This window comes from Thamnophis elegans, chromosome 4, assembly GCF_009769535.1.
Source record: "Thamnophis elegans isolate rThaEle1 chromosome 4, rThaEle1.pri, whole genome shotgun sequence".
Taxonomy (NCBI): Eukaryota; Metazoa; Chordata; class Lepidosauria; order Squamata; family Colubridae; genus Thamnophis; species Thamnophis elegans.
The window spans coordinates 43,253,609-43,269,364 of NC_045544.1; the positions used below are offsets into that span (position 1 = coordinate 43,253,609).

Here is a 15,756-nt window from a genome sequence, read left to right on the forward strand (position 1 = left end):
CTGTTTTGGCTTCCAGGTTGGTGGTGGAGGACTTCTAGGCCCAAACGCTTCCCCATGTCCTGTTTTGGGCCTGGAAAGCCTCCTACATCAACTTGGAAACCAAAACGGGACATGGGGGCCCCATGCAAGGCCCCAAAATGCAATACCAGTGCCCTCGTGCATGCATCCTGGCCACTGCGCACACGTGGCAGAGACCCAAAGAACAATTGCCTAGTGGGAGATGCACACCGCACACACATGTGCAGTGAAGCTGGCCTGGGGTGATGGCTGGCGTGCCCGCAGAGGGCTCTGTGTGCCACCTGTGGCACACATGCCACAGGTGGCACAAAGGTTTGCCATGACAGCTCTAGGGGGTGTTAGAATATGACTTTGCCTACAGCAGCAAAATATCTAAAGCTGGCCCTGAATATAAAGAGGCCTCCAGTGGTACATTCACTTTGATTCTTAAAAGTACTAGCTTCCCTTTAGGTTGATGTTCCTATTTATAAAGCCTAGAATACAAGAAAAAAAAAACGAAGTTAAAGGGTTTCTCACATAGCTGAAACAAAATGTGTGTAAACTGGAATTGGCCAGTCACTGGACAGGAAGGAAGGTTCTTAGATGGCCATTTAGAGTTGAGTAGATCACAGTTTCAGATCACATCACACACACCCCCGTTATGTCTCCAAGATGCACTATGTTGTCTGTGCAAGCTTTGTGTCGAGAAGAGTGTTACCCCTTTCACAACTAAACAACTAATAACAATTTTACACAGCCTCAGCAATGGGTGGAGAATGAAATAGAGGTGACATCACGAGCTCATGTCCATCAAAAATAACTACTAATGTATTTTTGGGCCATGGTAAGCAGAATGCAAGGTTAACTTTCTAGGCGATCTTATATTTGTTCAGGGAGCTCAATCAAAATGTGTTCTGGTTCTCCCAAAGGCTCAAAAGTGCTTTTAGGAATTTAGACACGATCGTTCTTGGTGATGTAGTTTTTACATTTTCTCCCCCATAAAATGACAAAAAGAATTGTAGTTGACTCCCTGCACTAGGGGAAATATTGCATGCACAATGTTTATCTAAATTGTTGTCCATTGAGACAAAAGGATTGCCTTATGGCAGAGACCATCTATAAAAGAGAATCAGTGTAACAACACTACCACCATCAGGACAATTGCAGTAAATTCAAATGATTCAGTATTATTTTTACTAGCCTTGTCAGGGTTCTTTTTCTGGACTATGTTTCACCCTATGATTACTTCCTTTCAAAATGTTATGCTTAAGATATAGCAATAAAACATAAATAGCAACATATTCATTTTTTAAGGTATCTTTATTTAGATTGTATCATCCAGGTTTGGCTTTAATTCACCCCCCCCCCCCCAAAAAAAATCTTAAATCTCAAGAGTTCATACTGTAAATGCTGGTTTTCTATCAAACTGCTGTACAAAAAAATGTAACATTTATACAGTAATTTAATAAGGTTAATTTATACAGTACAATTTAATACATTTTTTTTTAAAAAGCAAAGAACTAATTAGCTGGCAAAAATAACAATTTTTTAAATTTAAGTTATTTCAAAATGGCACCCAAAAAGCAGTTTTAAAAACCTTTAATCTTGAGACAATTAAACTGTATGTAATTCTTCAGAAATCAAAAGGTTTAGTACCCAAGTAGATACATGATGAGGAAAATAGGATTAATTGCTTTATTAAAAATTGGATATAAGATCTGTTGTTCCTAGTGGCAGTTGATTGAATAGTTCAAGTATAATTCAAACTGTTATTGATTGCTCTACGCAAGATCTCCCCTTTGAGGTCATGCAAATAGGGAGCCAGATGATCTGACTATGTTTCACTCCCAGTTTAAAAGTTTCATCCACTCCTTGGGGACCCTGTGGCTCGCAAATATAAGAATGTAGGATTTCAGATCCACGACAATCCACTCACAGAGCTCCCACTGCCTCATTCAGTTGTGTTCCACAACATAACTAACAATAGTTCTCCAAAGAGAGAAGTGTAAACTATGGGCATTTGAAGTAAATGTGCAGTTAAGCAGCTATACACATTAACTGCCCATAGACTCCAAACTTCAACCACCTAAGGAGTGCATAAATTAAGGTGCAAACAACTAGTTTTAAGTGTGTCCCAAAGTCTCAACTGTAAAGTTACACACACAAATCTACATTGCCCAAGATTTCTTGTTCAATGAGAATTGGTCAGGTTTGCTGATACCCAGTATCATGTTTATACACCAAAAATGTGGAAAATTAAAAATAAAGTTTTTAAGCAAAAGAAAAAAACAGCAGAAAAACATTTTGGAAAATGACAAGAGGCATTCTCCAAGAACCTATTAGAACTAAGCTTGGCATGGAGTGAGCTAAATGGGCAGACCGTTCTCTGATTAATGGAATGAGCCAATGATACATGATATCTCAAAGACTGGACATACGACATTTCTATCAGAAAGACAGCTTTTGTTTTTAAAAAAACCCTGTACAGATAAAGTTGCAGTTAAATTGATATTTTAAATTGGTGTTTGACAACTGACAGCCCACATGCACAACCTTCCCTCTAGCCTTTGATCCATGTGTAAAAGGTTGACCCACTTGGTCCAATGAGCTAAAATTGTCCTCGTACGAAGAATTCCAAGTAGTTTGGCCCAGAGAAGAAATGCAAAGGAGATGTACTATATAAAAACTTGCCTATCCCAGGATTAAATATTGGTGAATTACATATAAATGATAACTTCAAATTAATCCTAATACAGAAGCCAAGAAAACTCTTGGATTAAAAATGCACCTTGTGATAAAGCAGAAATTATCAGGTTTGACATATCATTTGCTGAACAGCCTTCACAATGGGACATGACCAGAAGCCTCTGGCATAACTGATCCTATGTCTTCACTAGTGACCATATAATTAGCACAAGAACAGCTAATCCTATTGCAAGTACAAGAATGAGGATGCATATTTTCTTCCGGGACTTGCGCTGAATGAGGGGAAGAAAAAAAAGGATACTATTAGTTTAACTTTACAAAGGTACAGAAACACACGTTTGATCATATGAGATCATTCCCTTTCTTTTTCAAATGAGTGCTTCAATGAGTTGCTTTTGCCTGTTTCAATATTGGGTTTTTATGCCCTAGATTCCTGCTAACAAATTTATTTATTTAGCTTATGACACATAGCACAGGTAGTCCTCAACTTATGACCACAATAGAGCCCATAGTTTCTTTTGCTAAGCGAGAGAAACATTAAGTGAATTTTGCCCCATTTTATGACCTTTCTTGCTACAGTTGTTAAATGAATCACTGCAGTTGTTAAATTAGTAACAGGGCTGTTAAGTGAATCCGGCTTCCTTATTGACTTTGCTTGCCAAAAGGATCGCAAAAGGTGTATCACATGAACCCGGGACACTATATCCGTCATAAATATGAACCAGTTGGGCAGCATTCAATTTTTGATCACGTGACCATGGGGATTCTACAATGGTCGTAAGTGTGAAAAAAATTCGTAAGTCACTTTTTTCAGTAGCGCTGTAACTTTGAATGGTCACTAAGCGAACTGTTGTAAAGTCAAGGCCTACCTGTACATGGAAAACAGTAGTAAAACTATACAAAAGGAGTACATAATACTATGGTGTACATAAAATGGAAACATGTAGTCAATTTTGTAAGGCTTGAAGAATTCAAAAAGTTATATATAAGTTATAGGTTACACTTTGAAATACATTGGTTCATGAGAATGGAACAAGTCTTCTATACTTTAATATATAGGTCAGAGGTCCAAACTCGATTTCATTGAAGGCCGCATCAGGGTTGTGTTTGACCTTGGGGAGCCAAGGTGGGCATGGTCAGCCTGACATCACTTGTGTCGGGGGGCCCTGTGATGGCCCGAACACTCTGCCAGCAAAAACAGGTTCCCGAGCTCAGTTTTCGGCTGTGACGGCCTCCTGAAATCCTCTGCCAGCAAAAACAGAGCTCAGGAGGACCTTCCTGAACGCCGTTTTAGCTAGCAGAGGATCGCAGGAGGCTGTCGCAGTTGAAAACGCAGCTCAAGAGCCCATTTTCACTGGCAGAGGCACTGCAGGCCGGTCCTTCGCTGTTTCCAGGGCAACTCCGCTACTCAGATTTAAGCATCCCATGGGCCAGATCCAACATCGGGCTTAAATTTGACACCCTAATCTAGGCCATTTTGCCAATTAAGCACCCTGTTAGTTGGAGAAAATCTGCTTTTCCTTCTGCATAAGTTCTCAAATGGCAGCTAGTCATTAAATGATCCAGTGTCTGACAAGGAGCACCAGTCACATTCAGGGAAAGATACTTTGCCCTATTTAAAGTCAGCTTTGACAGATGCCATGCAAAGTTGAGAACCCTATTCAGAATTTTCCAGCATTGGCGGGTGGCATCAAAATCCTCTAATTTTTGTGCCGGGTCAGATATATATTTTTTTTCCAGAATCTGGATGATCAATAATCCCATTTATTTTCCACTGGAATTTTATATCAAAGTTAGTATTGTGCAGTTGCAGTGCAAGTATCAAGTGTGGGGTTGATAGAGGAAGAAGAGGCAATTGATCTGCAGTGGCAAAATTCAGACTACACAGATGCTTGACTTGCATCAAAACTTTGGCCTCCAAGGCAAGGAAGCATTGCCTTGGAAAGCCAGGAGAAGCGCAAAGGTATGCCTAATCTGAAATGTAAAGTTTAAGTTCTTAGTACATGAAAAATGTCTAAAATACAGGCAGTCCACGTTTAGCATGGTAATAAAGAGTTCATTTTCTAAGCAATGTCTGCATTTACAAGAAGAAAAGTCTTTGGTGTGAAACTGATTAAAGTCTGGTCAGTTTCAGACAGGTTGCACCTAGCTGGAGAGGCTTCTAATCAACTAACATCACAAAGCTGAGCTTGTTAACTTGCAGTTAGCACTCTTGAAGGTTGCACTGTCCTGCCAAGAAAAACAGCTGTGGAAGAGATAGCTTGTTTAAGCAATCTCTCTGCCTTGCCAGAGGGCAAAAAGAGGTGAAGGAATACGCTAGGTACCAGATTATTATACTAGGGGACCTTATCTGTAGAAGAGAATATGGGTTATTATAATGCAGATGTTTCACTGATATGTTACCTAGTTTGATAATGAAAAGTCTGCAAGAAAAATACCAAGGTCAGACAGTACCAAAGACCCCACAGAACTTTATCTAAATGAAAGAGCAGCAAGCAGTGATTTGGTAGTATCTCTCTCTCTTCCTCTCTGTGTCACATGTTCACTTAGCAACCATTTCACTTAATCGATAAGTCATCAGAACCAATTGCAGTTACTAAATGAGGATTATCTGTGGTACTTTTGCTTATGGTAATCTTTACCTGGTACTCGGATGCTCTCGACAACTGCTGGTTTGCCTGCTGAACGTGGACTTCAGCTGTTTCTACATTAGCTTCTATGCTATCTTTGAGAAAGGAGAAAAAGAGCATTACAATTTGTCTTTTACAATTGACATGCGTGCAGAAACATCTTGCTCTGAGACTTTATATTTTTATATCCATTTTGTAGACATAAATCCCAAGAACAATTATTTGAAAAGATATTAAATTAAAAGCAAGGACAGTGGTACATGTTCTAATACAGGTAGTCCTCGACTTACAACCATTTGTTTAGTGAGATTTGAAGTTATAACAACACTGAACAAAGTAACTTATAACCAGTCCTTGCACTTATAGCCATTGTAATGTTCCCGCAGTTCCATGATCAAAATTTGGGAACTGGGTAACGAGCATGTATGTACGATGGTTGCAATATCCTGAGGTCATGTGATCACCAGTTGGTTACTGATAAGTCAAGTCAATGGGGGTAGCTGGGTTAGTTTAATGACATAATTCATTTAACAACTGCAGTGATTCACTTAACAACCATGGCAAAAAGATTGTAACATAAGGCACCATTCACTTAACAACTGCCTTACTTGGCAACAGGAATTTTAGTTCCAATTGTGGTCATAAGTTGAGGAGTCCCTGTGCCAGATGCTGCCAGAAATGACAATAACAGTATCCTGATACTAGGAAAATATGTGTTTTCTCTCCCAAACAATAGGAATCAAGACAGCAAAACAGACTAAATACTTTAAAAGTGGAGAAGCTACACTGAATACCCATAAACTATGGGGTGGAAGGGAGAAAAATAATCCATAATGTTCTAATTAAACCAGAATACTTCTAACAATTCTGCTATGCATCCTGATCATTTTAACTCTCTGATCTGAACTCTCTGTAAAGTAAAGCTTCAGGAAAACCTGAAAAATTCTAGGGAACAATTTAATAAATTCTAACTCTTGAATATTTTTATTCCCAAAGAAGGGGAACACCTGCTGTTACATGACGGTACCTGCACTACAGCTGGTATTGTACTGAAATTGAACAAGGCATTCCATAACCAATTGCCCCACCCATGTAATTTGAGCTAAAACTCTCATCCTACCTATATAACATGTTCCAGGCAACTAAGCTCTTTAAATCAATCTCGCTTCAGATCCTGGTGTACCAAAGTTCTCTTAATGCAAGTCTTTTTCCTAATTAATTCTAGATTTTCCTCAACTGCTGCAGCATTTGTACTTGTAAAAGCTAATACAATATAACTAGCATACCCAAACGCGGCAAAAAAAGCATCTCAAAAGGTTGACCTTTACTTACCTATCACATCTCCTTGTTCATGAATCATCATCCCCAAATCTTTAAATATTTCATTTATGTCAAGAATGTCTGACTATGAAGAAAGAAACTGTATTAAAACAATGTTCAACACCGAACAATGCAATCACAGGAATAAACCACAAGCAATTTAGAGTAGAGAGAAGGAAGGAAACAGACATAGGACGGAGATGTTTTGATGAGACAGGTAGTTTGGAAGCAATTTTCAATTTATAATATGGTATATTTGAGAAAAGTAGAAAAACTACCACTGGAGAATGTAAATTTGAAGAGTAGGATAAATATTATGAAGGGGTTACTCATTAAGAGAGATTATACATCGATAATAGTGAAATGTGTGTGTGTTTGTGTGATCTGTATCAATATCACAGGCATAAGCAACCTTTGTACATTTGTGTGGATATTATTTAATTTTAAAAAATGCAATAAAAAAATCGCAAAGTACAAAATAGAATGAATGTGTTTCAAATTCTGAATGTAAGCATCAGCATGATTATGTTCATTTCCTACCTTTTTAAAAATATAATTTTAGGCTTAGTTAATTCTTCCAATAAAATCATTTAAAAATCACAGGCATCCCGAATAAGAACAGAAAAAGTACGAAGAATTCTGAGGCAATTATTCACTTCATGTTTACATCATATAATAATAACCAGGACAGAAGTATCTTAGTACCTCTGGTTCCACAACCTTCATAAAATTCAAAGACTTCGGATTTTACAAATTGCTGTACTTTCGTTTTAGCAAGTTCTCTGCTAAATGTGTGGATTACACAGGTGATTCTATAGCAGTATTTACCCCAAAACTGGAGAAATTCATTTGTCTTAGGAACCAGGCTCTAACTTCCAATGGGAATTGACATCCTAGCAGATCTTCAAGATTATGAAAGACCATTTTAATGGCACTGATATCCAGGAAGAAAGCAAACTTTAAACTCTTGTAAAGAAGGGAATGCTATGTGATGTCCTAAGTAATGGCATACGTATTAATTATGGGAACTAATAATTTAAAGAGCAACAAGTTCTATCTTGAGCTGTTTTAGTTCATGGACATAATATAATAAATAACATCTTGTTCTTGATCTCATCAGCCAGTGCTCACCTCCAGCTGCCTGATGGCCGATTCTCTTTCTTCAATGAGCCGAAGGTCATCTTCTGTGATTTCTTCATCTAGTACTTGGGTCTGAGGTTGGCTTTGGGTTAAACATACACAGAACACATTATGCATTACACATACATAGTACATTATACACTATTAGGCTGTTATATGTGGAAAAAATATATATACTGACTGCATTAAAAGAGATAATTCAGGAGATCTGTAACCTCAAAGTAAATAATGGTTGTAAGCAATCCTCCCAATATTCCTACTTAAGATTTTTTTTGTCTTTTTTTATTCCAACTACAAAATACTTCTTAAAGGGTTCCTCTTAAGAAATTTTGAGATGCATTTTGGTAAATTGCAATCCTATAGATCGTTCAATGGAAGCAAACACCACCATTAAATTAACTTTTATGTCGTGAGGAGACTACGTTACAGGTACCGTGTTTTCGCCAAAATAAAACAGCGTCATATTTTCTTTTGACCTCCGAAATAAGCGCTTGGCCTTATTTTTGGGGAGATCTTGTTATTTTTTAGGTGCAGGAGGCGACAAGCATGGTCACCTCATGGCTGCTGCTGTGTTGCAGTATTTTCGGGGAGGGCTTATTTTAGCACATGCACTCAAAAGCCCGATTGGCCTTATAATCCAGGGAGGTCTTATTTTCAGGGAAACACGGTAGTCCTTGAGTTATGTATATAGTACAGCACCACAGTCATAACTTGTGATGATTGTACAGCAACGACTGAATGAAATCATGACTATTATTACATATCATGATAGTATACTATCCATGATTCTCCTAGATGTTCTGTTTGTATACTAGAGGATTCATGGGAAGAAGGCAATGCCCTTTTACAGTTCATCTGTCACTCCTATCAATCCTCCAATTTCTCTTCAAATTGCAGACAATAATGACAGGAGAAAGACCATTCAAACAGGGACTTTCGAACAATGCATATTAACAATGAGATAAAAAGTCATTAATTCTGAAAAAACAGAACAAGAAGTTAAAACCACAGTGTACTTTGTAACACAGTAGTGTTGTATTATTGTTGCTTATTAGAGATGCAAGCATCTCTCTAATAAGAAGCCGTGGTGGGGCAGTGGATAGAATGCACTATTGCAGACTAAATCCTGCCTTCCACTGCCAGGAGTTCGATCCTCACCGGCTCAAGATTGACTCAGCCTTCCATCATTCAGAGGTCAGTAAAATGATTCTTAGAGAGTTCTGTAAAGTGCTATGAAGTGGTATATACAGTACTGTGCAAAGGTTTTAGGCAGGTGTGAAAAAATGCTGTAAACAAAGAATGCTTTCAAAAATGGAAGTGTTAAACATTTATGTTCAAAAATGAACAAAATGCAATGAATGAACAAAAGAGAAATCTAAATCAAATCAATATTTGGTGTGACCACCCTTTGCCTTCAAAACAGCAGCATTTCTTCTAGGTACACTTGCACACAGTCTTTGAAGGAACTCAGCTGGTAGGTTGTTCCAAACATCTTGGAGAACTAACCACAGATCTTCTGTGGATGTAGGCTTTCTCACCTCCTTCTGTCTTTTCATGTAATCCCAGACACACTCGATAATGTTGAGATCCAGGCTCTGTGGGGGCCATGCCATCATTTCCAGTACTTGTTCTTTTTTACGCTGAAGATAGTTCTTAATGACTTTGGTTGTATGTTTGGGGTCGTTGTCTGCTGCAAAATAAATTTGGGGCCAATCATATGCCTCCCTGATGGTATTGCATGATGGATAAGTATCTGCCTGTATTTCTCAGCATTGAGACCACCATTAATCCTGACCAAATCTCCAACTCCATTTGCAGAAATGCAGCCACAAACATTCAAGGAACCTCCACCATGGCTCCACTGTTGCCTGCAGACACTCATTATTGTACTGCTCTCCAGCCATTCGATGAACACACTGCCTTCTGCTACAGCCAAATATTTCAAATTTTGACTCATCAGTCCAGAGCACCTGCTGCCATTTTTCTGCACCCCAGTTCCTATGTTTTCGTGCATACTTTAGTCACTTGGCCTTGTTCCCACATCGGAGGTATGGCTTGTTGGCTGCAACTCTTCCATGAAGACCACTTCTGGCCAGACTTCTCCGGACAGTAGATGGGTGTACCTGGGTCCCACTGGTTTCTGCCAGTTCTGAGCTGATGGCACTGTTGGACATCTTCCGATTTCGAAGGGTAATAAGCTTGATGGGTCTTTCATCTGCTGCACTGTTTCCTTGGCCGACCACTGCGTCTACGATCCTCAATGTTGCCCGTTTCTTTGTGCTTCTTCAAAAGAGCTTGAACAGCACATCTTGAAACTCCAGTTTGCTTTGAAATCTTTGTCTGGGAAAGACCTTGTTGATGCAGTATAACTACCTTGTGTCTTGTTGCTGTGCTCAATCTTGCCATGACATGAAGCTGTCTTTCACAACCTCACCTTGGTAGCAGAGTTTGGCTGTTCCTCACAGTTTTACACCTCCTACACAGTTGTTTCTGTGTCAGTTCATGACTGGGTGTCAATCTATGTGTGACATTGATGATCATTAGCATCTTTTTGGTATAAGTGGTTGATCATACACCTGACTATAATCCTACAAAATTCCCTGACTTTGTGCAAGTGTACCTATGAGAACGGATGCTGGTTTGAAGACAAAAGGTAGTAACATCAAATATTGATTTGATTTGGATTTTTCTTTTGTTCGCTCACTTTGCATTTTGAAAATTGACAAAAATAAACAATTCTTATTTATATTTCTGAAAGCATTCTTTGTTTACAGCATTTTTTCACACCTGCCTAAAACTTTTGCACAATACTGTAAGTCTAAGTGCTATTGCTATTGTAATAAAATTAAACACAGTGGTTTTTTCATACTTTAATTTATTTTAAGTGGAATGATTTTATATTCTATCACTTTTCTTACCTATCCCAAGATACAAGGGTTCCTTCTTTGTAACTTTCTTCTGGGGCACCACCCTGTCAAGCGATATAAAAATAACAAGGTATAACTTTAGAAGAGAAGTCAAATGTACTTCAATACTCACCAGCAAGAGTTCAGCACTTAATCAGATAAAAGAACAGATCAGGAGGCCTGAACTAGTTCTAAATTAAACTCTGATATAACAAGAAGAGATCAAGGGGGTCTATGAAATGTAATTCTAGAATCTGATATTAGAAGATTTGTGTACCACAAGCATTCAACACTGTGTCATGCCCAACACTGTATCATGCCCAAATCCAAGCATAAAAGTGATTTAGAGTATGGCTTAATACAGAAAATTTAAAAGATGAAAAAAAATGCACCTAACATCTTTCTGATGTTAGCCATAGTCTAAAATAGGTATTGGACTATTAAGCCATAGTCTAAAATAGGTATGAACATGTGTGAATTTTAATAATGAAAACTGAAAGACAGAGAATGAAGGCAAAACAGAAATGGGACATCATGGACGTTGGAGATTAGCCATTCCCATGGATTGGGAATATTTCATTTTCCTATTTTCAGAAAACAAGAGTGGGTATCTGTCTAGAATATCAGATAGATCTTATAATGCACACAGAAAAACAACTGGGATAAGGTTAGATGCAACTGCTTACAATAGTAATATAAAATAGGAACTTTTGTAGATTAAAGACTAAATTGCCTTTTCTGATTATTGTGATCCTGAACACCCTTCAGAGATGGTTGGGACATTCCTCTAAATATTATGAGATCAGTGCAAGAGTGATCCAATTTTAGATTTTCTGTTCTGTCCACAGCAGCAGTTTTATCCCATATCCCAATCTTTCATAAAGGCTTTTTAGGGTAGAGAGGAGGGTGCAGAAGGTTGTATGGGATGAAGAGATTAAAACATTCTAACAGTTTTAAATTCACCTATAAGGATTAAGCTAATACACTTCCAACTTCAGTAATACTGTATTTCCCCAAAAATAAGACCGGGTCTTATTTTCTTTTAACACCCCCCCCCCCCAAATGGCTAGGGCTTCTTTACAGGAGTGGGGTGTAATTATTGACTCAGCTCATGGTGGCGGCACCAACAGCCCCACACAGCAGGAGCCCTGTGCCTGCCCACTTCTTCTGTGGCCACTTGCTGCTGCTTGCATGCGTCGCCCCTGGCCTCCATTTCGCCATCCAGAAAGCCCTCTGCAGCTGAGAAACGGGCTCTGGATTGACCCATGTGTTGCCCCCTGGCTCCCGTTTTCCATTCAGATTCACCCGGACCTCTTTTATCAGCTACAGATGCCTTCCAGGAATCCCTCTGCAGCCAATAACAGAGCTCAAGATTGATCCGAGGTGGTCAGGATGTTAATTAGGGCTAATTTTGGGGGTAGGGTTTAATTTGAGCGCATGTATTCAAAAACATGATAAGACCTTTTTTCAGGATGGGTCTTTACGGGAAACACGGTAACAGCTTAGGATTCAGTGCTTAATGCAGACTTCAATCCCATAGAAAAAAATAGCAGAAAGCAATGATTAGAGAGATGATTTGGTGTATTGGTTAAGGCATCGAGCTAGAAACAAAGAGATTATGAGTTCTAGTCTTGCCTTAAGCACAAAGACTGTTAGGTAACTTTAGATCAGTTACTTTCTCTTAACCCCAGGAAGACAGCACTGGAAAAACTTTTCTGAAAAACCTTGACAAGGAAACTTGTAGAGACTTGTCTGGGTAGTGTCTAAGAATGAGATATGATCGAACAGAAAAAAAATATGCAGAGAATCTTAGCGTAAATATTTAGTTAGGCAAGTGTAATATCATATTGTTGTACATTACACAGTGTTAACTCTTCTATTCAGGTGTCTGTAAATCCTACACACACACTGACAAAAATAAGGCTGAGTGTCTTCCTTTTTGGACCACCGTGCTACTGTATTCAGATCTGACTTGGGTTGCATGATTCCTGGACACAAGAAAATCTCTCGTTATTGTCTCTTGTCTCAAACTATTTATCTAATCTATAATTTATTGCGATTATAGAAGATCTGGCATATGACCAACTGTTATTGCATTTCCTAAATGGACTTTAGTAATGGATTGCACAGAAATGATATTAATACTGTACTTCATGCACTCTAAAACATAGACTGTAATGAGAAAAGAAATGGTATCATCTATTCCATTTCTTTCGATATCTTCCAGAATTAGTGAAAGTGTGGATTAATGAATTATACTTACTGATACTCTAGAACTGGCTCGAACTCTTGCTACAAATTCTCTCTCCTTCTCAGCAGCTTGTCTTTGGACCCGCTGGAAATTTGTAAGCGCTGTGGTGAACTCATTCACTAGTCGATCCTTTTGAATTCTTCTCTGTCTCTGAACAAAGAAGGCAAACAAAATACATTAAAATAATTTCATTGCAAACCAGTTCTTCAAATAATCTGCTGAAGTTTGGAGAATTTGAATTTTATACATGTTTTTCTGTTTTTCTGTTTTTCTGTTTTTCTGTTAAAATTTGACAGGCCTCCACATATAGACTGGGTTCACATATCATACGATGCCATTATATTACACCATAACATAATATATGGACCCAGAAAAGAATTGTCCTATAGAATTCCATGTCTCATTCCAACGGAAATCAAATTCCTTCTTTAAAATGAATGTCAAACTGGTCAAAATTCAGACACTATGGCAAAGTATTCTGCAATCATCTTCCCCTAATTATTTTTATGTAATTTTGTAAAGTATATAATTTAAATAAGTATATATACGTAAAAGTACACACACACAAACATATATATATATATATATATATATATATATATATATATATATGTATGTATGTATGTATGTATGTATGTATGTATGTTTGTATGTATGTACGTACGTACATACATACACACATATATATGTATATGTATATGTATATATGTTATATTTGTGCTGATAAATAAATAAAGGGAGACTAGTATAGATCTATTTCAAGCTATTTAGCTCTCATCAGCTAGCCATACCCTTACTGGGATTTGAACCTGGGCTATATTACATATTAGACAGACATCTTAGCCATTAGGCCACAGGCTCTGATCTGTTATCAGCCAAGCCAGGCTGATAACGGATACATATACATATACATGTACATGTACATGTACATGTATATACATATACATCACGTGACAATGTGGCACCACGAGTTTGACACCCGTGCTTTAACAGTTCAAGATGATGCACATGGAGATTGCTTCTAATTGCTGCATCTGGGGGTAACTTGGGCAGAGAACTAACTAAAGTCATCAAGAAGAGGAGTAACAAGTCCTTCTACCTTACATACTACATCTGATAGATAGGTAAATAGGAATGCAAGAGATATACAAGAAGTCAGGGTCCCATTGATTTTGGAAGTACATTTGGTGGGACCATGTAAAAGGACCTTTTCAGCAGTAGACTTTTCTTTGTGGAACATCAACATCCCACCGTGTTGCTTTTCTGAAAGATCCAAAAATATGATTTTATCAGAGGGCCTGGGGACCATGAATGGAGAAGGAGCAAGCAACTGTATTGCTGCTACTGCCATGGAGGTGAAGGTTATAGGGAGTTGTGGTGACACAATGATTAGAATGCAGAATTGCAGAATGACTCTGCTCACTCCCAGGAGTTTGATGCTGACTGGCTCAAGGTTAACTCAGCCTTCCATCCTTCTGGGATCAGCAAAATGAAGATCCAGAATGTTGGTGGCAATATGCTGATTCTGTAAAACCATTTAGAGAGGGCTCTAAAGCATTATGACATGGTATATAAGTCTAAGTGTTGTTATTGTAAGTTTTTATGTTCTGGATTTTTATATGCTGTAAGCTGCTGGGGATCAACTATGTGCGAGTTGGGTGGCCATATAAATTTGTTTTAACTAACCAATTAATTAATTAAACACAATTCACTGATAAGCTGAACATCTGTTTCTCACACATGTGTGCTGGAAGGACTTAAATGAAAGAGTTTGAATAATCTAACTTCTCCTTTCTTAAAAGCACAGGAGGCTATTTACAGGCCAAACATAATGAAATCTAATGTTATGCTATGTGTCTTTTACATAAACATCCCCCAAGAGAATAGTTATCAGGAGGGATGTGCAAAACATTTCAGCCACCTGTTTTGATCTCAGAATAATACATTCACATTTCAAGGGGTTAAGTCCAATCTCACATCTTTTTTTTAATGTGAAGATTTGTTAAAATTCTTTTCCCCAGCCTAGTCAAGGCAGCAGTTGGCAATTACTGCTATTAATTTAGAAAGGGCAGAATGAGGTGGAAGAGAATACGGAGAAGAAAGCAATGGATTCAACACATACCAAGAGAAAAGGAAACTACTTACACAAGAGTGTCTACTAAATAAATTATTGCTGTTTTGAAAAGCTTCTATGCTACAGGGAACTTAAGCGTGTATTCTGATAATGAACTGCAGTTAAAGCTCATAGATGATGTGTTTTCTTGTGGTTATTCTTGAAGTTAAGAAACAGTATCAAACCAGAGACACTCACACCAGCAATTCATTTACATGCTCAAACAAGAACTTCACTTACAATATCACAATAAAGATTCAGGAGGAGACATGCCAAACCTGATATCAGATCTGTATCCTTACATCGTAAGGACTGTAAGGATACAAGCAACAAAGTTATAGTCATACAGTCATAAGTGGGAGGAGATGGATTAGTAATTACTATTAATTTTCATGTTCCTATCATCTATCTCCTCCCACTTATGACTGTATGACTATAACTTTGTTGCTTGTATCCTTACGATTTATATTGACTGTTTCCTAGTAGGATTTGATTGCTTATTTGTAACCTATGACTATCATTAAATGTTGTACCTTATGATTCATGATGAATGTATCTTTTCTTTTATGTACACTGAGAGCATTTGCACAAAAGACATTCCTTGTATGTCCAATCACACTTGGCCAATAAAGAATTCTCTTCTCTTCTATACATGGCTATTACAAACAAACAAAACGAAGCTGCATTTTCATG

The 15,756-nt window shown here is 37.9% G+C and overlaps 1 protein-coding gene across 1 annotated transcript in view; it reads right to left on the reverse strand.

Moving 5' to 3' along the window:
• Window positions 1-1,302: 1,302 nt before the first annotated feature.
• Window positions 1,303-15,756, reverse strand: part of STX7 (syntaxin 7) — a 32,637-nt gene continuing 18,183 nt past the window's right edge. The window contains exons 5-10 of the mRNA XM_032215782.1: window positions 12,963-13,100; window positions 10,712-10,764; window positions 7,785-7,875; window positions 6,666-6,738; window positions 5,346-5,428; window positions 1,303-2,975 (exon numbers count right to left, since the gene is read on the reverse strand). Coding sequence (XP_032071673.1) covers window positions 2,880-2,975; window positions 5,346-5,428; window positions 6,666-6,738; window positions 7,785-7,875; window positions 10,712-10,764; window positions 12,963-13,100 — 534 coding nt within the window. The 3' untranslated portion in view covers window positions 1,303-2,879. The remainder of the gene's footprint in view (window positions 2,976-5,345; window positions 5,429-6,665; window positions 6,739-7,784; window positions 7,876-10,711; window positions 10,765-12,962; window positions 13,101-15,756) is intronic.